This window comes from Pristiophorus japonicus, chromosome 3, assembly GCF_044704955.1.
Source record: "Pristiophorus japonicus isolate sPriJap1 chromosome 3, sPriJap1.hap1, whole genome shotgun sequence".
In the NCBI taxonomy this organism is placed as follows: Eukaryota; Metazoa; Chordata; class Chondrichthyes; family Pristiophoridae; genus Pristiophorus; species Pristiophorus japonicus.
In genome coordinates this window covers 141,019,363-141,043,693 of record NC_091979.1, presented here as the reverse complement: position 1 = coordinate 141,043,693, position 24,331 = coordinate 141,019,363, and the positions used below count along the sequence as shown (strand labels likewise).

The 24,331-nt window shown below is 43.8% G+C and overlaps 1 protein-coding gene across 1 annotated transcript in view; it reads right to left on the bottom strand.

The window, feature by feature from the left end:
• Positions 1–24,331, bottom strand: part of wdr75 (WD repeat domain 75) — an 83,982-nt gene that overhangs the window by 5,641 nt on the left and 54,010 nt on the right. The window contains exons 12-16 of the mRNA XM_070875844.1: positions 18,751–18,926; positions 14,679–14,842; positions 3,213–3,393; positions 2,393–2,487; positions 2,187–2,282 (exon numbers count right to left, since the gene is read on the bottom strand). Coding sequence (XP_070731945.1) covers positions 2,187–2,282; positions 2,393–2,487; positions 3,213–3,393; positions 14,679–14,842; positions 18,751–18,926 — 712 coding nt within the window. The remainder of the gene's footprint in view (positions 1–2,186; positions 2,283–2,392; positions 2,488–3,212; positions 3,394–14,678; positions 14,843–18,750; positions 18,927–24,331) is intronic.

Below are 24,331 nucleotides of genomic sequence, written 5' to 3'. Positions count from 1 at the left end.
TTCCATTAAAATGAATGGTTGGAAAACCAGAGGAAAATAGGGAGCGTAGAAGTAGAATTTCTACCCCAATACATTTAATATGCTGCACTGTGCTTAAAACTTCAAGTAATCTTAGGCTGTTAAATGCACTTTTATATGAAAGCACTTTTAATTTCAGATCAATGTAATGAATAATTGCAATTTTACAAAGAAGTACTCTAGTCTCAATTAAGATACATTTAGAATCAATTTCACAAGCCTACTTTATAATATTGGAGATAACAAGACACTGAAGAAATTGCATAAAGTAATTTTTGAGAGAATTTGTGCAGCATTATTCTAAGCTGCACCTACCAATTCTAGTCTTACATAAAATTTATAATGGTATATTGTAGACCAGTGCTTCTGAAACTTGGGTCCGTGAGAAGTTTCAGATGATCCACCATAAAAGAAAATTGGTGATAATAGACCAATTAGAATCTGAGAAACGGAGGACGAGATGCACATCAACCAAGGGATGCTGTCCATCGAGGGTTAATCAGAGTCATGGTCTGAGCTCGCACAGGTTTTGGTGGAAGTGTAGAAAGAGAGCAAGTTGGTCTCTGCACGAGGTAGCATTGGCAGTTGGACACAGCGCGTGGAGGGAGACCCTGGAGGGAGGGGAACAGGGCAAGATGATAAGTCTTTGTGACATTTGTGATTGCGATGTTGTTCTTGGAAAACCAGATCCAGAAGCTGGAGGAATTTCAAGGAGAAATGGGCAAGTTAGGACATTTTAGCATTTGTGGGATACAACCCCGTTCTGCACCCTGAGCTTTGTAGTAATATAGACTGGAACCTGGTCATTTCATTTTGTATGTATCTATTATATATTAAAAACTAATTTCCTAACCCCAAACCATCCCCTTGGTGGTACATCATCAATAAAACAGCTGCACTTAACAAATCATGTCCTTGTTTGCAAAATGTTTATTTTTATGTTGTTTGTAAAGCAGAGCTGGCAAAGGCGAGGCCTGTGCTGTATGGTTACAGTCATTGGACGAAAGCCCAACATTTGGGAAAGTGTTTATATGTCTTTTTATGCATGTGCCATTTGAGTGGAAAACCCTGGTCAAGATAGGGCTCTTTACAATTACTGTACAACTGAATTATATTAAACTAAATCATCAATGCAGATATTGTATATGTATATTATGATTTTGTAATTTTATGAGTGAATTTACAAGAGTGGGAAAGTTGGAATTACTAAAATATATAGCATTATAATTTAGATGGGAGGGGGGCGGTTCTGCGATTACTAGTCAATTTGAAAAAGGGTCTTTCAACCAAAAAAGTTTGAGAACCACTGTTGTAGTCATCCTAACAGTTAATATAGTAGTGTTTATTTGATTAGATTTTAAAGTTTGATTTTGGTAGCACAAATGCTCCTCTACACAAACTGGAAAAAAGTGCATCATTCACACAGAACTGAAATGCAGATTTTGTAGAAAACACATTTTGCTGTGGCTTTCCAGAAAATCTTCTTAAAATTCAACAGTCAAAACAATGCAACAGAGCAACAATGGACCATGCAGAAGATCAGTAGAAAGCAATGCAAAGTTAGAAACTGGTAATTTATGTATCCTGATTTTACTCTCATGTTACCTCACCACAGAACTCAGTGGCCATGGTTCAAGTGTCAATGGTGGCTGACAACCCAACTCTATTACTGACGAGAGTGACTGATTTCCTCAGTTTCTGCCAAGCCTCTAGGTGGGGAGGTAAAGAAATAGGTTTGTCGTGGCCTCATCGCTAGTCCATTCTCCCAGATGTGGTATCACAAATTACAGAGTTGTCGACAGCCTGTCTGCCAAAAGCTTTTATGTGATTGCTCATGAAGGAAAGTAATAAATAAAATGACGATAAAATAAAAATTAAAAAGAAAATATTGAGGTACCATACATTTATTTCACAAAGTTCTCAAAGGACTGCTCTGGAATTATTCTATTTTAGAGATTGTATTCAAAATCATAGTGACATTAGCTGTAAATGAAATGGATATAGAATTATTGGAACATATTAAAAAGTAATCAACTGAAAACGGTATTGTCATCATGTGTCTTGAACTTACAATCTGTTCATTAACTAAAGAAAATGTAATTGATTGCATTTACCTAAAATGAAAAAGTGCAGAATATATTGCTGTTGAATGTAACTATTGTACTTACAGTCTGTATTCTTAGAGAGTCCAGTAAAAGCAGCAACATTTTCAGAGAGGGGGTCAACTTGCAATACCATTACATTCAGCTGTGTGCTCCATTCCACTGCAAAAAAAACACCATTTCACTAGAAACTCAAGAACTGCTTAATGATTGTAAAACAGGTGATCACAAAATCACATAGTATTCTGTTGAAGAAAAGATTTTATACTCACAGGTACAACATAAAAGATTCCAACAGCAGAGAAACCCATTATCAGTTGCACCAAGGAGGTACTTGGAACAACTCAGTCTTCCAAAAGCAAGGTCTCTGAAAGATTAAAGTGAAACGTTGAATTCTACAAAATAATATTTACATTTATCAGTTATGTCACATCAAATGATCTATCATTTGACATCATCATCAGGCTGTCAGGGGGAAAAAACACAATTTTCAAATGGACTGTTTGTGAAGCAAGTGATGTGCGTCATAAATGCTTGGAAATTACATTCATCATGGGTCAATGAAGCTTTCTAAAACAGAAGCATTTATACCTAACTCAACTACTTGATGTGAAATATGAAATATGAACGTACAAAAGAATCCATTTATACAATTGCTAAACTGTGCCTTTCTATATGCACTCTCTCAAGGATCAAAAATTAATTGAGGGGCCTACAGGTCCAGTATACATTTCAGTGCAAATCATTGTTTTTATTCTCTGTGGCTATCTGAACCAAAGATTCTCTTCACTTTGCGACTTCATTTTCTTTTCACCAAAATTAAAGCACATAATTCAGTAACATCTGTAGTGATCCTGCCACTAGCTGATGTTGTCAGGGTAAATTGAGGTTTTGCAGAGAGTCACCAAGTGGCTGGAAAGTGGGTAATAGAATACATTCCAACAATGAGAAATTTGACATTTATCTAGAAAGAGCGAAATATTACTTCCAAAATTAGGGCCGAAGGACACATGTACGTGCAACAGCAGGCAATAATTTTATCAGTAAAAGTAATCATACAGCTACTTTGTGAAGAAACTCTGGAGGACTCACCGTATTTTGCCAGGTGGGTGGCAGAAGGTGCATTTCAGATCCCAAGTGTCTGGATCCCATAAAGTAACGATCTGTTCAAAACTGACAGCAAGTAGGGAACCATCCTCGGAGAAACTGCAATTTGTGGCCTGGAGGTGGTGGTATGTTCCCACAAAATCACAGCTCCAGCATACCCTCTTTCCTGGAAATTAATTGCCAGATGGAGAGCACAGTAAGTAAAGAACAAAGCACAGAAAGACCACAAACTTTGTAACTGGTCTGATAAATTATTTGAAACTTTGTGCAGGTAATTCAGTTTAAAATGTTATTTCAAGCATTTTACTTTGAGGTTTCAAGAAACTCTGCAAATCAGCAGTGCAATTTGATATCAGCATTGGTATGCCATCATAAAAGTGAAGCTATGTGATACACATGAGATTTTTAACAATGTACATCACCATCCATCCCCAGTAATCAACAAACAGCATGCAATGAACTAATTAGTAAGTGGGCTAGATAATTCATTTGGGTCAGCAAATCAGGTACAAAAACAAAAGTCTCGGAGAGAAATTTGGCCGCGCCTCAGTTGGGGTGGAAACCCAGCTGGAGCGGTGATTTTAGCGCCTTGAAAAAGTTTGCCCCTTCCGCCGAGAAATTAGTCAGATTCAACCGAAGAGCTGACACGGGCACTAAATCAGCCATTGCACACTACAGCTGCGGGGGTGGGGGGGGGGGGCGGGCGATAACGAAAGTTTGGTCGGTAAATCTGGCGGACCCATTGTGCATGCTTGGAACTCAACGTCAGACCCTGGGAGCAGAGTCTCAAAGGCGCGGCAAATAAAGTTTGCACATACGCAGTTCCAGCTCCACCGTGTCTTCAGAGTGTAAAAAATGGAGGAGCAAGGATGATGCCAGCTATCGATCAGTGTCAGGCCCACCGCCCTTGATGCCTTGCCGGAGGCAATGGAGAGTCGTTGGGAGTGCCCTCCAGCCTGGAGGGGGACAAATGCCAGCACCTCGGGATTTGACAAGGCTCTGGAGGTAGGTGGCCGAGCAAGTTACAGCCCGGAGTGTGGTGCCCACAATAGCGGCCCAATGTCGCAATAGATTCAACGGCCTTACTTTAGTCAGGGTGAGTACCCTTTCCATTCACCTTCCAATGCCTTCATGTGAACCCCACTCTCACACAACGTAAAGACTTTGCAGTGCCAGGCCATGCTCCTCCTTGCTGAAGCCAACCGGAGACCTCTCCATCGCTTCGAGAGACATGCCCTGCCCACCCAAGCGTTTCTCATCTTCTAGTTCATTACTCAGCCGGAGCCCATCTGCCAGCACCTTTGAACTCTGCGGTCCCAGTCCTGAGCCTCATACATACTGGTAGTTTCTTGTGCCAGACCCACCGTTCACACATCCAGTGATGCCATGCAGGATGAAATGCAGATATGCACACTTCGCGATCTTACTTGCGTGTATCCTACTGCAGACACATGTGGCGCACCAGCATCTATACAGCCACCAATAACTTTTTGCTTTTGTCATTGCAGGTCAAACTCAGGAAAAGGGCCAGTCCTACCTCCAGGATCTGACCAACGTGGAGGAGCGCGTGTACGGCCTCATGGGCGCTGCAGTCGTGGCGGTGGAGAGCAGGGAGGCAGAGCCCCCGCTCGACAGTGACTGTATGTGAATGAGCTGAGCGTTGTGTGCGAGTCCCCTTGAGGCCACATGCCTTGCAAGATGTTGCAACCAAAATAATAATGCCCCTTCCTTCTTGCCTTCCTGCCCCCTCCCCAGCTGATAACCACACTTCTGTTGCTTTGTGCTTACAGATGAGCCAGAAGAGCACCAGCCTGCCCATCAACCTACGTCTTCAGACGACGGGGGAGGAGGTGGAGAGCAGTGTGCCGGGACAGGACGAGACGTCCACATCGAGTGGGGAGAGCACCTCGGAGGAAGAGGCCGTCTTCCCAGGGTTGGCTGAACCCGAGGCTCCTGGCCCCAGTGGCCTGCAGCAACGCCCAGCACGAGGGAAAGCTCGGGGATGCAGTTGTGCAGAATATGGCGGAGGCCGCCTCAACCTTGGCATGTGTGTTTCGGGGGCCCATCGAGCCCATTCTTGGTGGACTACAATAGATGACGGAGGCCAGAAGTGACCATGGGGTCTAAGACATGATGGTGCGGGCCATGGCTGACGTGGCAGTAGCCAATGAACGGCAGGCCGAGACCATGCAACACCTGCATTCTGCCATGTCGTCAGTGCATGCTGACATCAATGAGCTGTCTGCTCTGATGCAGAGTCAAATTGATGCCATGCAAGCACTGACTGCTGCCATCATATCTGGGGCCCCATCAGTCCAACGGGGAGCCAACGGTGCCAAAGTAGGCCAGCAATCTGCGTTCCGTATGTTGAGGCTCTGCCCCGGGGGAGTGGCAGGCAGTTGGTCGAGATGGAACGTAATGTCCTCCTCTCATCCCGGCTTTGCACCTGCCGCGGTCTGCACCACAGCGATCTCACACTGCTGCTGCCCATTCTCAAGCGTTGTGGTCAGCAGTCGGGTCTTCCAGGCTCAGAGCTGGTCCAGGCATCATGCTAGGCCATCTGTCCTGTCTGCCTCAGACGCATAGCAGCCCTTAAGTGGCCTTGCTGCAGGCACTGAGGAGCAGTAGGTAAGGGAGGGGGGTGAGGCAGAGAGTTGGAAATGCCCACGTAAGACCCACTGATGAAAGGTGTAGCCATGGGTCCTATGTAGAAAAGTTGTAAATATTATTCATCTATTATATTATTTGAAGGGCTGGGTGCTTCATTTGGTTTCCTTCAGCCTCTGGTGTATGATTGTTGGCTTGTAACGGAGAGGTGACATTATCATGCTACAATACGTTCATTATTAGCTGCATCCTTCAGCTCACTTCATTTAAGCGAAGCGTTCCCTTATGAGCCGCCGCCGAATAGCCCTGCCGCCACCAACATTGGCAGGCTGCCTCCTCCGTGGATGCTGCTAGTCCTCGTCGTGTTGGTGTTCATTCGGGGCATCGCCAGCCTCCTGGTCCTCTTCCTCCACCTCCTCCTGAGGCGGGTCTGTGATCCCCACTGGCAAGGTCTGGGCCCTCATGATGGCCAAGTTGTGCAGCACACCACAATCAATGTTGAGGGGAGTGTTGAAAACTGCCTCCAAACAGGCATCAGAATTGCTGCTTCAGCATCCCTATTGCCTGCTCTATGATGTTGCAGGTGGCGGTATGGTTCTCAATGTAGCGTTCCTCCAGCTCTGTGGTAGGCTTGCGGGGGTGGTCATTAGCCAGGTGGACAGGTCATATCCTTTGTCCCAGAGCAGCCAACCTCGGCCTTCCAGTGTTGGCTGAAATAGTTGTGGCACAGTGCTCTCCCACAGGATAAACATATCATGTGCGCTTCCAGGATAATGAGCAACGAGTGTGAGGATGCGCTGCGTGTGGTCGCACACCAGTTGCATATTTAGGGAATGGCATCAGTTTCTGAATACCTCTGCATTCTAGAATGCTGCTCGCAAGGCCACGTGTGTGCAGTCAATTGGTCCTTGCACCCTAGGAAAGGCAGTTATCCTGTCAAACCCACATGCACACTCATGCCGTTTCTCCCTGCTCATCGGGAAGGTAATGAAGTCCATTCAATGGTGTAGAGAGCCTGTGTGATGTCATGGATGCAGCGATGTGCTGCGAATTGAGACACTGCATATGTCCCCTGATGCAGCCTGGAAGGAATCGGGGGCATAAAAGGTTAGTGCCACCATGAGCTTCACTGCAATGGGTAGTGTAGCCCTGGTGCCGATGTGAGGCAGGTGTGCCTGCGGAAGGTGCCATATCTCCAACACCCTCCTTTCGGAAGTGCAGCCTTCTGACATACTGCTCCTGAGGCAGGTCCAGGTCTCAGCATTGCCACCGGTAAAGCCGTGGTGGCAAGACCTCCTGCCCCGATATCTAGGGGCTCTCCTCCTTTGGCCGCCGACATGGCCAACAGCCCTTCTCTCTTCACGACGCCTTGCTGGAGCATGTAAAATGTGAACTAGTAATGCCACCATTAAACTTTTACAAATTACTTTCACTCAATCTCAACTGGTATGTCTATCTGCCACTGTAAACTCAGGAGGCTCACCACCGTGCTGTGTGTAAATGTTGCACTGACTGTGACCTCCGAAGGAAGTGCTTTCTCATCCCTTTAAGTAGTCACCAGTTAACGATTCTGCAAGCCTGTACCGACTGTTTTTCCAGATGATGTTCTTGGCGGTCACTAAATGAAGCAGCTGCACCTAGTTTACAAACCAGACCGCAAGCGTGGGCATTGCACCAGGACTGACATCAGGATCGCACTGATAGTCAGCAGCCAGGCACTAATGGTTTACAGCCCCAGTGAGCCTCTAATGAATTTCCCATCGGGGTGTTAAAAGCTACCCCCCTGTCGATAATCTCTTATGCTCCCATTGACGCCCCCTCTGGCCGCTAACAAGCATTAGACAACTGAAAATCTAGCTCACAACAGGTCAGGGCATTACCGTTTCATTTCATGGAATTTTCCAATGATTGGGGAACTGGCACCCAATTTGTTGAAACTATGTACAGTATGATTCAGTATCTCCAAATGATAACCTCGGCAACAGCACCTACTACTGTTGAAATTACTGCATTTACAAAGCGCTTCTCGAACAGAATATGTATCTATTTGTCCTATTGTTCTCAAGTTTGTTAAAATAGCCAAAACTTATCCAAATATTTATTTTTTCAAGCAGCTGTAATGCTGAGCATTATTCTTACAAGTCACTTTAAATAAAGTAAACTCAGCAGATTATAATAATCAAAATATGCTTCAGTGTACAACTGTTGTACCTGCTAGAAGATTACTACTGCATTAGAATATATAATTTCATAATCTATAGTCATTCAAGGACTGTTTATCTGGGGTTTTTTTGCCTCTCCCAGGAGATCGCATGGCTCCAGGTGGGGAGAACTCTGCTGTGTGACATCACAGGTAAGGCAGCTAAGTGATTGTGGGCTAAGTTTTTATTTTAAATTAACATATAGCATATAACTAAGTACTAAAAACTAATCTTTATTTGGTTCAACTAATTTAATAAACTATATAGGGTAAATACTTGATTGATTAATGCAAAACTAATTAATTAAATAAAATAATGGGAAAACAGGAGATGTGTTGCTGCTGCAATATATGGGAGCTTCTGGACGTTTTGGTCCAGGGCGACTACATCTGCGGTAACTGCCTGTGGCTTGTTGAACTTCGGCTCTGAGTTGAGGAGCTGGAGTCCGAGCTGCAGACATTGCGAGACATCAGGGAGGGATTAAGTTACCTGGAGCTTTTGCTCCAGGAGGCAGCCACACCCTCTAGATTAAATACTTTTGAATTGACACATGGTCAGGGACAGGAGGGGTGTGACTGCGAGTGAAGCAGGTAAGGGGATCCAGGAGGTAGTATTGCAGGAGCCTCAGTCCCTGCACTTGTCCAATAGATTTGAGGTTCATGCAACCTTTGTGGACAAATGTGCAGACTGCAGGGAAGATGAGCAGACTGGCCAAGGCACTGTGGTGCAGAAAGCCATTCAAGGGGGAGGGAGGGGGAGGGAGCAGAACCAGGTTGTAGTAGGGAACAATATAGTTTGGGGGATAGATAGGTTCTCTGCAGCCAAGAGCGTGTGTCCTGAAGGCTATGTGGCCTACCTGGTGCCAGGGTAGAGGATATCTCCACCGGGCTAGAGAAGAATTTGGTGTGGGAGGGGGAGGATCCAGTTGTCGCGGTACACGTTGGTACCAATGACATAGGTAGGACTAAGAAAAAGATTCTGCTGAGAGTGTTTGAACAGCTAGCGACTAAATTGAAAAGCAGAACCACAAAAGTAATAATCTCTGCATTATTACCTGAGCCACGGGCAAACTGGCATGGGGTCAATAGAATCAGGGAGATGAATGTGTGGCTCAGAGGTTGGTGTGTGAGAAGTGGGTTTTGATTTGTGGGGCACTGGCACCAATACTCAGGAAAGAGAGTTATTTCGTGGGGATGGACTATACCTGAACTATGCTGGGACCAGAGTTCTAGCGAACTGAATAACTAGGGAGGTAGACAAGGCTTTAAACTAACATCGGGGTTGGGGGGAGGGGGAAGGGGAGGAGGACGGTCGCAGCAGAGAGCAATCAAGAATGAAAAAGTGAAAAGAAAAGGAAGCAATGCAGGAAAGTGATTGTGGTAAGGATAACCAAATTGTCAGGAAGGGACAGAGCATACAAACAAAAGAGCACTAACAAATAGGGTCCAAGTAAGAAAAATAGTGATAAGACAAATAGGGCTGTCGTACAAAATAATGTTAAGATGTCTAATAATGTTAAAAAGACAAATTTAAAAGCATTGTATCTGAATGCACGAAGCATCTGTAATAAGGTAGATGAATTAACAGCGCAAATAGATGTAAACGGATACGATATAGGTGCAATTACGGAGACATGGTTGTAGGGTTGTAGGATATTCAATATTTAAGGACAGACAAAAACGAAGAGGGGGTGGTGTGGCGTTGTTAGTAAAGGATGAAGTCAGAGCAATAGTGAGAAAGAATATTGGCTCAGAAAATCAAGATGTAGAATCAGTCTGGGTGGAGCTAAGGAGCACCAAGGGGCAGAAAACATTGAGAGTTGGCTATAGGCCTCCAAACAGTAGTGGTAGTGTAGGGGACGGCATCAAACAGGAAATTAGAGATGAATGTAGCAAGGGTGTTACAGTAATCACAGGTGACTTTAATATAGACGGGCCAAACCAAATTAGTAATAATACTGTGGCAGATGAATTCCTGGTGTGTACAAGATGGGTTTTTTTAAACCAGTATGTTGAGAGTCCTTCGAGAGAACAGGCTATCCTAGATTGGGTATTGTGTAATGAGAAGGGGTTAATTAACAGTCTTGTTGTTTGGGGTCCTTTAGGGAAGAGTGAGCATAACATGATTGAATTCTTTAATAAGATGCAAAGTGAAGTAGTCCAATCAAAACTAGGGTCCTAAATCTAAACAAAGGAAACTACGAAGATATGAGGAATGAATTGGCTATGATAGATTGGGAAGATTCATTAAAAGGCATGACTGTGGATAGGTAATGGCTAATATTTAAGGAACGAATGCATGAATTGCAACAGTTATACATTCCTTTCTGGCGTAAAAACACAAAAGGAAAAGTGGCCCAACCATGGCTAACAAAAGAAATTAAGGATAGTACTAGATCCAAAGAAGAATTATACAATGTTGCCAGAAAAAGTAGCAAGCCTGAGGATTGGGAGCAGTTTAGAATTCAGCAAAAAAGGACCAAGAGATTGATTAAGAGGGGAAAAATAGAGTATGAGAGTAAACTTGCAAGGAACATAAAAACCGACTGCAAAAGTTTCTACAAGTACGTAAAAAGGAAAAGATTAGTGAAGACAAACGTAGGTCCTTTACAGATTGAAACGGGAGAATTTGTAATGGGGAACAAGGAAATGGCAGAACAATTAAATAAATACTTCGGTTCAGTCTTCATGGAAGAGGACACAAATAATATTCCAGCAGTGGATAGTCAAGGGGCTATTGGGGGGGCGGGGGGGGAAGGAACTTAACACAATCACAATCACTAAGGAGGTGGTACTCAGTAAGATAATGGGACGAAAGGTAGATAAATCCCCAGGACCTGATGGTTTGCATCCTAGGGTCAAGAGAAGTAGCAGGGATAGTGGATGCATTGGTTGTAATTTACCAAAATTCCCTGGATTCTGGGGAGGTCTTAGCAGATTGGAAAATTGCAAATGTAACGCCCCTATTTAAAAAAGGAGGCAGACAAAAAGCAAGAAACTATAGACCAGTTAGCCTAACATCTGTGGTTGGGAAGATGTTGGAGTCCATTATTAAAGAAGCAGTAGCAGGACAGTTGGAAAAGCAAAATTCAGTCAGGCAATCAGCATGGATTTATGCAGGGGATGTCATGTTTGACAAATTTGCTAGACTTCTTTGAGGATGTAACAAACAGGGTGGGTAAAGAGGAACCAGTGGATGCAGTGTATTTGGACTTCCAGAAGGCATTTGACAAGGTGCCACATAAAAGGTTACTGCACAAGATAAAAGATCACAGGGTTGAGGGTAATAGATTAGCATGGATAGAGGATTGGCTAACGAACAGAAATCAGAGAGTAGGGATAGTTGGTTCATTCTCTGGTTGGCAATCAGTAGCCAGTGGGGTGCCGCAAGGATCGGTGCTGGGACCCCAACTATTTATAATCTATATTAACGACTTGGAGGAAGGGACTGAGTGTAACGTAGCCAAGTTTGCCGACGATACAAAGGTGGGAGGAAAAGCAATGTGTGAGGACACACAAAATCTGCAAAAGGACATAGACAGGCTAAGTGAGTGGACAAAAATTTGGCAGATGGAGTATAATGTTGGAAAGTGAGAGGTCATGCACTTTGGCAGAAAAAGAATCAAAGAGCAATTATTATTTAAATGGAGAAAGATTGCAAAGTGCTGCAGTACAGCAGGACCTGGGGTACTTGTGCATGAAACACAAAAGGTTAGTATACAGGTACAGCAAGTGATCAGGAAGGCCAATGGAATCTTGGCCTTTATTGCAAAGGGGATGGAGTATAAAAGCAGGGAAGTCTTGCTACAGTTGTACAGGGTATTGGGGAGGCCACACCTGGAATACTGTGTGCAGTTTTGGTTTCCATATTTACGAAAGGATATACTTGCTTTGGAGGCAGTTCACAGAAGGTTCACAAGGTTGATTCCAGAGATGAAGGGTTGACTTATGAGGAAAGATTGAGTAGGTTGGCCCTCTACTCATTGGTATTCAGAAGAATGAGAGGTGATCTTATTGAAACGTCCAAGATTATGAGGCGGCTTGACAAGGTGGATGCAGAGAGGATGTTACCACCGATAGGGGAGACTAGAACGAGAGGGCATAATCTTAGAATAAGGGGCTGCCCATTTAAAACTGAGAGGAGGAGAAATTTCTTCTGAGGGTTGTGGATCTGTGGAATTTGCTGCCTCAGAGAGCTGTGGAAGCTGAGACATTGAATAAATTTAAGACAGAAATAGACAGTTTCTTAAACGATATGGGAATAAGGGGTTATGGAGAGCGGGCAGGGAAGTGGACCCGAGTCCATGATCGGATCAGCCATGATCGTATTACATGGCGGAGCAGGCTCGAGGGGCCGTATGGTCTTCTGCTCCTATTTCTTATGTTCTTATAAATCCCCAGGGCCTCATGATCTGCATCCCAGAGTACTAAAAGAGGTAACCATGGAAATAGTAGATGCATTGGTTGTCATCTTCCAAAATTCTATAGATTATGGAACAGTTCCTACAGATTGGAGGGTGGCAAATGTAACCCCACTATTTAAAAAAAAGGAGGGAGAGAGAACACGGAACTACAGACCAGTTAGCCTGACATCAGTCGTAGAAAATGCTGGAGTCTATTATAAAGGATGCGATAACGGCACTCTTAGATAACATCAACCGGATTAAACAAAGTCAACATGGATTTATGAAAGGAAAATCATGTTTGATAAACCTACGAGGATGTATCTGATAGAATAGATAAGGGAGAACCAGTGATGTCGTGCATTTGGATTTTCAGAAGGCCTTTGATAAAGTCCCACATAAGAGATTAGTGTGTGTCATGTATCTTACATTATTATATATAACTGTATCCTAACATGCTATACATGACTTTAATAAGATGTGACCTGTAACCACCAGCATACCTTACCACCAGGGGTGCACTTACAAGAGACAGGTATATAAGGACAGGTCTCAGGCAAGTGCAGCATTCCAGAGCTGTGAAATAAAGGTGCAGGTCCAGAGTGACCTTGACTTCACTACATGCCTCGTGTGAATCTGTACTGAGGGGACAGGACTTTAGTGTGCAAAATTAAAGCACATAGGATTGTGGATAATGTATTGGCATGGGCCCCAGCTATTCACAATATATAATATTTATATATATAATATATATATATATATATAAATATTATATATATGTAAAAAAAAATTATTTGGATGAGGGAACCAAATGTAATATTTCCAAGTTTACTGACGACACAAAACTAGATGAGATGGTGAGTTGTGAGAAGGATGCAAAGACGCTGCAAAGCAATTTAAATAGATTGAGTGAGTGGGCAAACACATGGCAGATGCAGTATAACGTGGATTATTGTGAAGTTATCCACTTTGGCAGGAAAAACACAAGGACAAAATATTATTTAAATGGTGATGGCTTTTGAATTGTTGATGTACAGAGGGACCTGGGTGTTCTTGTACATGATTCATTGAAAGCAAACATGCAGGTGCAGCAAGCAGTTAGGAAGTCAAATGGTTTGTTGGCCTTAATTGCAAGAGAATTTGAGTACAGGAGCAAGGATGTCTTACTACAGTTATACAGGGCCTTGATGGGACTGCACCCGGAGTATTGTGAAGTTTTGATCTCCTTACCCAAGAAAAGGATATTCTTGCCAGAGGGAGTGCAGCGAAGGTTCACCAGACTGATTCCTGGGATGGCAGGACTGTCGTATGAGGAGAGATTGGATCGACTAGGCCTGTATTCACTAGAGTTTAGAAGAATGAGAGGGGATCTCATTGAAACGTATAAAATTCTGACTGGGTTGGATAGACTGGATGCGGGGATGGCTGGGAAGTCTAGAACAAGGGGTCACAGTCTCGGGATACAGGGTAGGAAATTTAGGACCGAGATGAGGAGAAATGTTTTCACTCAAAGGGTGTTGAACCTGTGGAGTTCTCTACCACAGAAGGTTGTGGAGGCCAAGTCACTGAATATATTTAAGAGGGAGATAGACAGATTTCTATATAAAAAAGACATCAAGGGGTATGGGGATAAAGCAGGAATATGGTGTTGAGATAGATGATCAGCCATGATCATATTGAATGACGGTGGAGACTCGAAGGGCCGAATGACCTACTACTGCTATTTTCTATGTTTCTAAGACATAAACATTATACACTGCTATTACAGATCCACATACTTACAAGATAACTATTTATATGAATTATATATAAAAGGAAGATAGCTTTACACTTAGTTCTCTTTTACACACATTTTAGATTTTACAATAGCTGGTCAAAGGCAGCCTAGGATCAAATATTTGCATAAAACTCCCCCTTCATCAACACGGTGGGCCAGAATCCTAACAACTCATTGAAACAAGCACTGTTTAAAATTAATTGCTAGAATTTACAAAATCCAGAATGCTTGCGTTTTCCCTCCATTCCTGTTGCCTGAATCAGCTGTATTAAAGCTGGAAAAAAAAGACGTAAGAGAGAAACAGACACGAATATACAGATAAGGCCCCTTTGTATATTTTTGGACTTGTACAGTGATTTGGTTTCCCTTCAATTGTTGACGCAGTACATTACTCAAAAGTTTATAATTTACAAAAGTGAACAGAGTTCCCAGGAAGGCCTGCTTATAAATGGTTAAGTACTTACTGTATATATCTGAATCATCCCCTAGAATCCAGACTTTAAACCGGCAGTCCAAGCCAGCCGTTACCAAAGTCGGTGGACCACTTCTGCTATCATTCAAATTTTGGAAGCAAAGGGCTGAAATATGGTTGTCATGTGGTGTATTTATTGTGGTATTAAGGACAAAACTATAAGAAGGAAAGAAATAATCTCTATTACAGACAAGTTAGACAACAAATCAGATTTGATGCACCTCAATGCATCCTTATGAAAGATATTCTGTGAATGTTAATACTACTTTTAATCCCATTAATATTTCACAGAATCACATCATAGAAATTTACAACATAGAAAGAGGCCATTTGGCCCATCGTGTCCATGACAGCCGTCAGAGCTATCCAGCCTAATCCCACTTTTCAGCTCTTCGTCCGTAGCCTTGTAGGTTACGGCACTTCATGTGCATAGTCAAGTACTTTTTAAATGCTGCCTCTACCATCCTTTCAGGCATTGAGTTCCAGACCCCCACCACCCTCTGAAAAAAAATTATCAAATCCCCTCTAAACCTCTTGCACTTAAATCAAAGTAGAAATGATACAATACTACTTTCTATCTCATTAATATTTCATTTTAATGAAAGAAGAAGTGATACAACACACATGTAAAGGCCAGCTGTAACATATGACTGCAGGGACCTCATAGGAATCAATGAAGGAGCACCTTCATAAAAACATAAGAAATAGGACTAGGAGTAGGCCATATGGTCTCGAGCCTGCTCCACCATTCATTAAAAGTCATAGCTGATCTGATCATGGACTCAGTTCCACTTCCCCGCCCGCTCTCCATAACCCCTTATCGTTTAAGAAACTGTCTATCTCTGTCTTAAATTTATTCAATGTCCCAGCTTCCACAGCTCTCTGAGGCAGCGAATTCCACAGATTTACAACCCTCAAAGAAATTTCTCATCTGTTTTAAAAGGGCGGTCCCTTATTTTAAGATCATGCCCTCTAGTTCTAGTCTCCCTCATCAGTGGAAACATCCTCTCTGCATCCACCTTGTCAAGCCCCCTCAATCTTGTACGTTTCAATACGATCACACCTCATTTTTCTGAATTCCAATGAGTAGAGGCTCAACCTACTCAACCTTTCCTCATAGGTCAACCCCCTCATAGAAACATAGAAAATAGGTGCAGGAGTAGGCTATTCGGCCCTTCGAGCCTGCACCACCATTCAATAAGATCATGGCTGATCACTCCCTCAGTACCCCTTTCCTGCTTTCTCTCCATACCCCTTGATCCCCTTAGCCGTAAGGGCCATAACTAACTCCCTCTTGAATATATCCAATGAACTGACATCAACAACTCTCTGCGGCAAGAAATTCCACAGGTTAACAACTCTGAGTGAAGAAGCTTCTCCTCATCTCAGTCCTAAATGGCCTACCCCTTATCCTAAGACTGTGTCCCCGGTTCTGGACTTCCCCAACATCAGGAACATTCTATCCGCATCTATCCTGTCCCGTCCGAATCCTATATGTTTCTATGAGATCCCCTCTCATCCTTCTAAACTCCAATGTATAAAGGCCCAGTTGATCCAGTCTCTCCTCATATGTCAGTCCTGCCATCCCAGGAATCAGTCTGGTGAACCTTCGCTGCACTCCCTCAATAGCAAGAACACCATTCCTCAGATTAGGGGACCAAAACTGAATACAATATTCCAAGTGAGGCCTCACCAAGGCCCTGTACAACTGCAGTAAGACCTCCATGTTCCTATACTCAAATCCCCTAGCTATGAAGGCCAACATATCATTTTTGCCTTCTTCACCGCCTGCTGTACCTGTATGCCAACTTTCAGTGACTGATGAACCATGACACCCAGGTCTCGTTGCACCTCCCCTTTTACTAATCTGCCGCCATTCAGATAATATTCTGTCTTCGCGTTTTTGCCCCCAAAGTGGATAACCTCACATTTATCCACATTATGCTGCATCTGCCATGCATTTGCCCACTCATCTAATTTGTCCAAGTCACCCTGCAGCCTCCTAGCATCCCCCTCACAGCTCACACCTCTACCCAGTTTAGTGTCATCTGCAAACTTGGATATATTACACGCAATTCCTTCATCCAAATCATCCCCGGAATCAAACTAGTGAACCTTCTCTGAACTCCCTCCAAAGCAAGTATATCCTTTCGTAAATATGGAAACCAAAACTGCACGCAGTATTCCAGGTGTGGCCTCACCAATACCGTGTATGCTGCAGCAAGACTTCCCTGCTTTTATACTCCATCCCCTTTGCAATAAAGGCCAAGATATCATTGGCCTTCCTGATCACCTGCTGTACCTGCATACTATCCTTTTGTGTTTCATGCACAAGTACCCCCAAGTCCCACTGTACTGCAGCATTTTGCAATCTTTCTCCATTTAAATAAGAACTTGCTCTTTAATTTTTCTGCCAAAGTGCATGATCTCGCACTTTCCAAAATTATACTCCACCTGACAAATTTTTGCCCACTAAGCCATGTGTCCTCCTCACACATTGCTTTTCCTCCCATCTATGTATCATCAGCAAACTTAGCTACGTTACACTCCGTCCCTTCTTCTAAGTCGTTGCTATAGATTGTAAATAGTTGGGGTCCCAGCACTGATTCCTGTGGCACCCCACTACTTACTGGTTGCAAACCAGAGAATGAACCATTTATCCCAACTCTCTGTTCTCTGTTTGCCAATCCTCTATCCATGCTAATATTTTCCCCCAACCCCGTGAACTTTTATCTTGTATAGTAACCTTTCATGTGGCACCTTGTCAAATGCCTTCTGGAAGTCCAAATACACCACATCCACTGGCTCCCCTTTATCCACCCTGTTCGTTACATCTTCATAGAACTCCAGAAAATGTCAAACATGACTTCCTCTTCATAAATCCATGCCGACACTGCCTGACCGAATTTTGCTTTTCAAAATGTCCTACTACTGCTTCACCAACAGCAATTGGTCAAACAAGTTTCTTTCTGTAAGAGCTAGGTTACAATAGCAGTGATCAAAAAAAATCCTTCATATTTAATGGTTTGGATTTTAAATCAATGTCCATTAATTAGGTGTTTATAAATTATGAATCATGGGGTAAATTAGGCCGTGTAGCACTTTTTTTTGGGTGCTATGCGGCCAAATAAGGTTTGAAAATGCGACGAGAGATGTTCATGCACACGTCTGATGAGAAATGCGCAGGACGGCATCTTGGTAAAGGGGTTTGCAGCACTGATGGCAGCACTAATTTGTAGCCACCGCTGCCATTTTGCAACTCCATGCTCCAGTTAACCTCACAGCTGAACATGACAAACAGAATGAAGGACCTCACACCAGCGCTATTTAAAGGGATCATGAAGTACTTACAAGTTAGTTGCTGGTGCAGTCGTGTGCCTTTTTGGAGGCTTCCCACACTTGGCTCTCTCATGTTCAACCATTCTTCTATATTACAGCACAAATTCAGTTCACAAAGGGCTCCCACTACTTCTTGCAGCCACAATGCAGTTCCCCATTAAGGGGTGCAAGCTGCCTTTAAGTAGCGCTAGCCAACCGTGTTATCAGATGCGTGCAGTCAGTGAACAGCGTGGGTAAAAACTGGCACAAGTTTAACGTGCTGCCTGTAATGCACTGAACAAGCATGGGTAATTGCATATTGCGATGCCCATGCCAATTTTCTGGGGTTAGCCAATTTAATCCCCAATAGTCCATAACACAGCCTTCCAATGTTCTGTTAAAATATATAGGATGAATGAATTAAATTTTAAAAGGTAAATAATGTCCCTGTTTTCAACAAAAGTACTGCTCCTAACAATAAACACTAACAGCCATTAGCACCTCTGTGATATACAAAAGTTTCAAGGTCCACTTTTCACCTTTGAAAAAATGTAACAAGTGATTCATATAGCAATGGAAACAATATTTGATATTTATATTGAACTGCTCTGGTAAAACTTTGGAAAGTCAGTGATTAAAATACCGTAACTAAAAAATTCAAGAGATCCATTGTTCTAAATCTAGTTTCATTATTCAATAATAAGTTAATGTATTTCAGTTTTGTGCACTGTATTGAGAAACCTCACCTCTGCTTTTTCTTATCATATGCCCAAAGTTTCATCTGCAGCTGAAATTCAGTTTCCTTTTCCTTCATTTCTTCCACAGTTACTAACCATGTACCCTGAAAGTCAAAGACGGCCTTGACTACCTCAGCCTGGTTTAGTCCTGATTGGTGAATATATTCCTGTTGAACTATGTCTAGCTGTGAAAAAGCAAAACAATATTAATTCAGCTATACTTAATGCTAATAAATCAATCATAGTTACTATTTTTATATTCAGAAAGTGCCGAGAAGTACTGAATGTTTACACTGGAGAGCCCTTTGAAATGCACCAGTTTACTAAAGAAGTTAACCTTATCTTAGAAGCAAAGATTTGATCATTATCACAGTATCACACAATGCCGGATGAAAACTATTTCTAAACTGGTTTTGGCTTTTGATTGGCATGGTTATAAAGATATGTTTTGAAATTACTTTGATTTCTCAAAATGATTTGATTCTCAAGATTAAATTACTTTACGTTAAAGGATACAAGTTTGTATGGCGCATTCAAGTTACTTTGTTTCGCACAATAACTGTACACTTTTGTGAACTGCACTTGCATACCAAATATAAGACCTTTCAAATGGAACAGGATAAAGAGAATGATCTGAAGCAGTATTCAGAAAATGTTAAGCCATAAAAGCAAACCTTAAGAAATGCATAAATCATCTGAATCTCCAATCCAGATTATTGCATTGAGGTACTTCCAAGGTTTAACTTTTTCAAATAACACAATTTTGGGGAGAATGGGTACAGTTTTTTGTGTGGATTAAGACTGCCAGTATCAGATACTAATATGCGATACTTATGCATTACAACAGTGACTACGGGCCCAAGTTTCGGGCCACGCCTAGAATGGCGCAGCCCCAACCGGATGCCCGTTTTTCGCGCCACAAAGTGCGCCTAAAAGAAAAAACTTAGATTCTCTGGCTCCCTGCAGGTCCTCGAGTCAGGCGTGGCGCAGCACGAGCAGTTGGGGGCGGAGCTAGGTCCCTGCGCTGAACACAGTGCCGGGTCCTCTGCACATGTGCGCTACAGTGGGCGCGCATGTGCAGTAGCTCCAGGCGCCCAAAACTGTGTGGGAGGGGCCCTAAGCACGCAGCCCCTGACCGAATGGCCTCATTGGGGCTGCGTGCTTAAGGCTCCTCCCACGCCCAGCTCCTGCTTTCTCCCGACCAAACTCCCACTTCCCCGCCCGACTTGACCTCCTCTCCCTCCCTCCTCCCCCTCCCCCCCCCCCCCCCCCCCCGGCCCGAACTGAACCGACCTCCCTCCCACCACTCCCCCCCCCCCCCCCCCCCGACCCAACCCGCGCTCCTGACCCCCTCCCCCCCGGACCGAACCCGACCCGACCTGCGCTTCCCCATCCGACCTGACCTGACCTCCCCCTCCCTCCCTTCGACTCGAAGTCTTGGGCCCGGCCCGTTCAGCCTCCCCTCCCCCTCCCCCCCTTCCCCTTCCTCCTTCCTCCTCCTCCCTCCCCCCCCCCTTCCTCCTTCCTCCTCCCCCCTTCCCCTTCCCCCCCTCCTCCTCCCCCTCCACCCCCCCTCCACCCCCCCTCCTCCTCCCCCGGTGCTGCAGTCAGTAAGTAGAAATTGTTTTATTTATTGATTTAAATTTTTTTTTATTTCTTATTAATTTTTTTGATTGATTTATTGGTTGATTTATTGATGTTTTTATTATTTATTATTGATGATGGCTCTTTATTTGTAAAACTGAAGTGTTTAATGTTTGTAAACTTCCCTTTAAACCCCCCCCCCCCCATTCCCTACGCCTGATTTGTAACTTACGCCTGATTTTCTAAAGTGTAGACAAGGTTTTTTCGAGCGTACAAAAATCTTCACTTACTCCATTCTAAGTTAGTTTGGAGTAAGTTTTCACTGCCGAAACTTTGAAAACAGGCGCAAGTGGCCGGACACGCCCCCTTTTGAAAACAAATTCTGTTCCAAAGTGAAACTGTTCTAACTGACTAGAACTGGAGCAAACTAAATGCCGAGAATTTGAATTTCTAAGATACTCCGTTCTACACCAGTTGCTCCAAAAAATCAGGAGCAACTGAGGCCGAAACTTGGGCCCTACACTCCAAAAGTACTTCATTGGCTGTAAAGCGCTTTGAGACATCGGTGGTCGTGAAAGGCACTATATAAATCCAAGTCTTTCTTGTTATGCTAAAAAATTACTGACCACGTGGTAATTACTGCTCATTTACCAACAAATAATGTGTTCATTAAGTAGTACATTGGTACTTATACAGTTCATGGGTCAATAGGTTTGTTGCGTCATTGGCAGTATATGTCCCCAATGGCAGGGCTAAAAACCATTCCACAGGAGCTTGTGGTCTATTAAAACTATAGGGGCTCCAGTGAAAGAAAGCAGAAGGCTAGGGACACAAGTGAAAGAAGCAACAAAAAGGAGAGAGAAGTGATATTGGAAGAAAAAACACTGAGCTAGAACGAGAAAGAAAGCTAGATAGAAAGTGTAATATTTCAGGATATTTTTACAATTCTTCCAAGGAATGAATTCAGATTAGTTATTTTTAACATATGCCTTCAAATTAAAACGTGCTTTTCATGGGGCTAGTTTTCAGGACAGACTTATCGTGGAATGGAATTAGAAACTAAACAGAACATGGCTAGATGGCCCCAGATAATAAAGGTTTATGAAGATATTTTCCAACAAACATTTACATCTCGAGGATTTGCATGGAACTAATTTCAAGGGCAACCTGCACCCAGGCATGTTTGATTGGCAGCTCTATTGTGAAGTCCTGAAAGGTAACGGGACTAAAAACAACCTGACTTCCTGTTCAGGGATTGTTTCAAATCAGCTAGGCTGTAAAGATGGTCAGTCTTTTGTGAAGAGGAAAGTTGTGACGGCCTTTGCCGAGGTGCTGGGGAATAATTTGGAGATCACCTATTTCGGACATGAAAGTCAATTCGCCGAAGTGGGGAGGCGTAGCTTGTGCATTATTTTCAGACTACTGTATGGTGATCAGTTGCATTGATTGAACCAAGTGAATCTAGTCATAACTGTTCTATGTTCACCTAACTGCAGAATACAGCATCTTAAATGGCCCAAAATTTGCTGGAGCAGGGCATCGTTAGTTAAGACTTTTTCTCCCCATCACCCTTCAGCTCAAAAAAATGTCTGCACCTGGAAATTGCTGGAAGTGTGAGCTGAGAGATTGATGGAGAAGGAAATAGACTTAGAGTCAAATTAGGTGCAGAAAAAGAAAGAACGAGAGAAAGAAACATTGGATTAGAAAAAAGAGAAAGAGACAGAAGAGAAAAGCAAACATTAAATTTTTTTTTGCAAACCTCTAGGAACAATTTACTAGCTGTAGATATGAGACTCCGGTTTTAATTTTTCCCTTTCTGAGAGGCTGAGTGGCATTGCAGGAACACAAATCTAATCATTAAACAGATCCTTACATCGCAAAATACCAGCCCTATCATTCTGCGACAAGTTTAATTGGTAATGAATGCGTAAATGCAGCAATTTCTGGACACTCGTGGGATGATTGACGGCAAGCTCTCGTTTTCACGTGACTAACAGCAGAGCAATCGTACAGCAATTTCTGGTGATTCGCAATTCACAGGGTATCTGTTCCTCACCACAAATTGCTGGGCGATTTACACACCAACACATAGGGCTCAATTTTGGGCATGAGTTGCTTCAATTTTTTGGGGGGAGTAAGTTGTTTTTTCTGCCGCAAGTTAAAAAACGTCATTTTCCCCAAACAACTTGCTCCACAGTTAGGTACGATTTTTTTTAGTTCAGGTTTTTTTTTTCACAAAAGGGGGCGTTGCCAGTCACTTACACCAGTTTTGGCCATTTAGACAATTCTGGTCAGCTAAAAGTTACTCCAAATCCACTTAGGTCAGCGTATGTGGCTAGCTCTGAAAAAGCTTGCGGGCAGTTAAGAAATCGGCGCAGGTAGGTGAGTAAGGAGCTGCACACAAGCACCAAACATTGCAAATAAAAGTTGAAATAATTCAATAAAAATAAAGAACTCAGGTAAACAACTGAATAACAAATAAATAATTGCAGTAAATTCTACCTTGAATTGAACTCGGTTGGGGAAGGCAGCGGGCCGACCTGTACGGGAGGCCATTCGGCCTGGGAAAGGGGCGGCTGGCAAAGACGCATTGGGAGGCTGAAGAGAAGTGGGGGCTGGGCAGAAACGCGGCAAAGTATTGGGAGGCTGAAGGGGGGACGACTCAATTCTCTCATACAACAGAAGATCCGCTGGATTTGATAAACAACAAGCTGCAATATTGCTTTTTGATTCGGCCGGGGGGGGGGGGGGGGGGGCGCAATTGTTGTCCTTATTTATTTTCCTAACTTCTCCACTAACGGCAGCCCGATTCGACTGTGCATGTGCGGTCAGTTGAAACTGCAGCTCTCACTCACCCGATTCTACTGCGCATGCACGATCACAGCAATCCTGATCCTACTGCGCATGTCCAGCGCTGGGCAGTGGTTCCAGCGCAGGATGCTAGCTCTGCCCATAGACCCAGTTGCCACACCAGCAGCTAGAAGACCCGGGACAGCGGCCAAAATCGACCCGAAGATTTTTGGCACACTTCCACTCGTGGAAAACTGCCGCACCTCTGGTAAGTACGCCAGAAATCTCTAGTGGCCAAAATTGAGCCTCTTAGCAATAAACTCGCCATTGTTTTGCCAGAAAATTCTGGACCAATGACGTAAACCAATGATGTCACAGCCAAGCAGGTAAGTGATTGGTGAGTATTTTTCCTTTTTCTTTTCTTATCAGTAAGAAACCTTTGGCATTGTTGCCAAATTAAGTTAATCTAAGTCATGGCAGGAGAGCCCAGAGCCATGTCATGCTCCTCCTGTGCTATGTGGGAAGTCAGTGTCCCTGGCTGCTATGTGCGCAGGAGGTGTCCCCAGCTGCAGCTCCTGTCAGACCGCATTGCGATACTGGAGCTGCGCATGAATTCACGCTGGAGCACCCGCGATGCAGAGGACGTCGTGGATAGCATGTTTAGTGAGTTGGTCACACGGCGGGTAAAGGTTACACAGGCAGATAGGGAATGGGTGACCATCAGGAAGAGCAGGGGAAGGAAGGTAGTGCAGGTCACCTCCCTCCTAAACAGATGTGCGTGGTGAGGCCTATAAGAGGCCCAACGTCGGAGGAGGAGCGGCAGTTCGAGCAGCGCGAGTCCGGGGTGCGTGGTGAGGCCTATAAGAGGCGTTTGTGCAGATCCAGCCAGGAGAAAAAGCAAAAAAGAAGTAGGAAGAAATCAAAAGGTGACGTCACAGCCAAAGGAGTAAGTGATTGGCTGGTGATTGGTGAGTAGATTTTCTTTTTCTTTTTTATATCAGTAAGTAACCTGTTAACACAGCTATCGCCAATTTAAGTTAATCTAAGGGTTAAGTCATGGCAGGAGAGCTCGGTCACGTGATATGCTCCTCCTGTACTGTGTGTGACGGACCGCGTTGCGGATTTGGAGCAGACGGTGGATTCCGTGTCGAGCACGTGTGCAGCACGTGTGCAGCACGTGTGCAGCACGTGTGCAGCACGTGTGCAGCACGTGTGC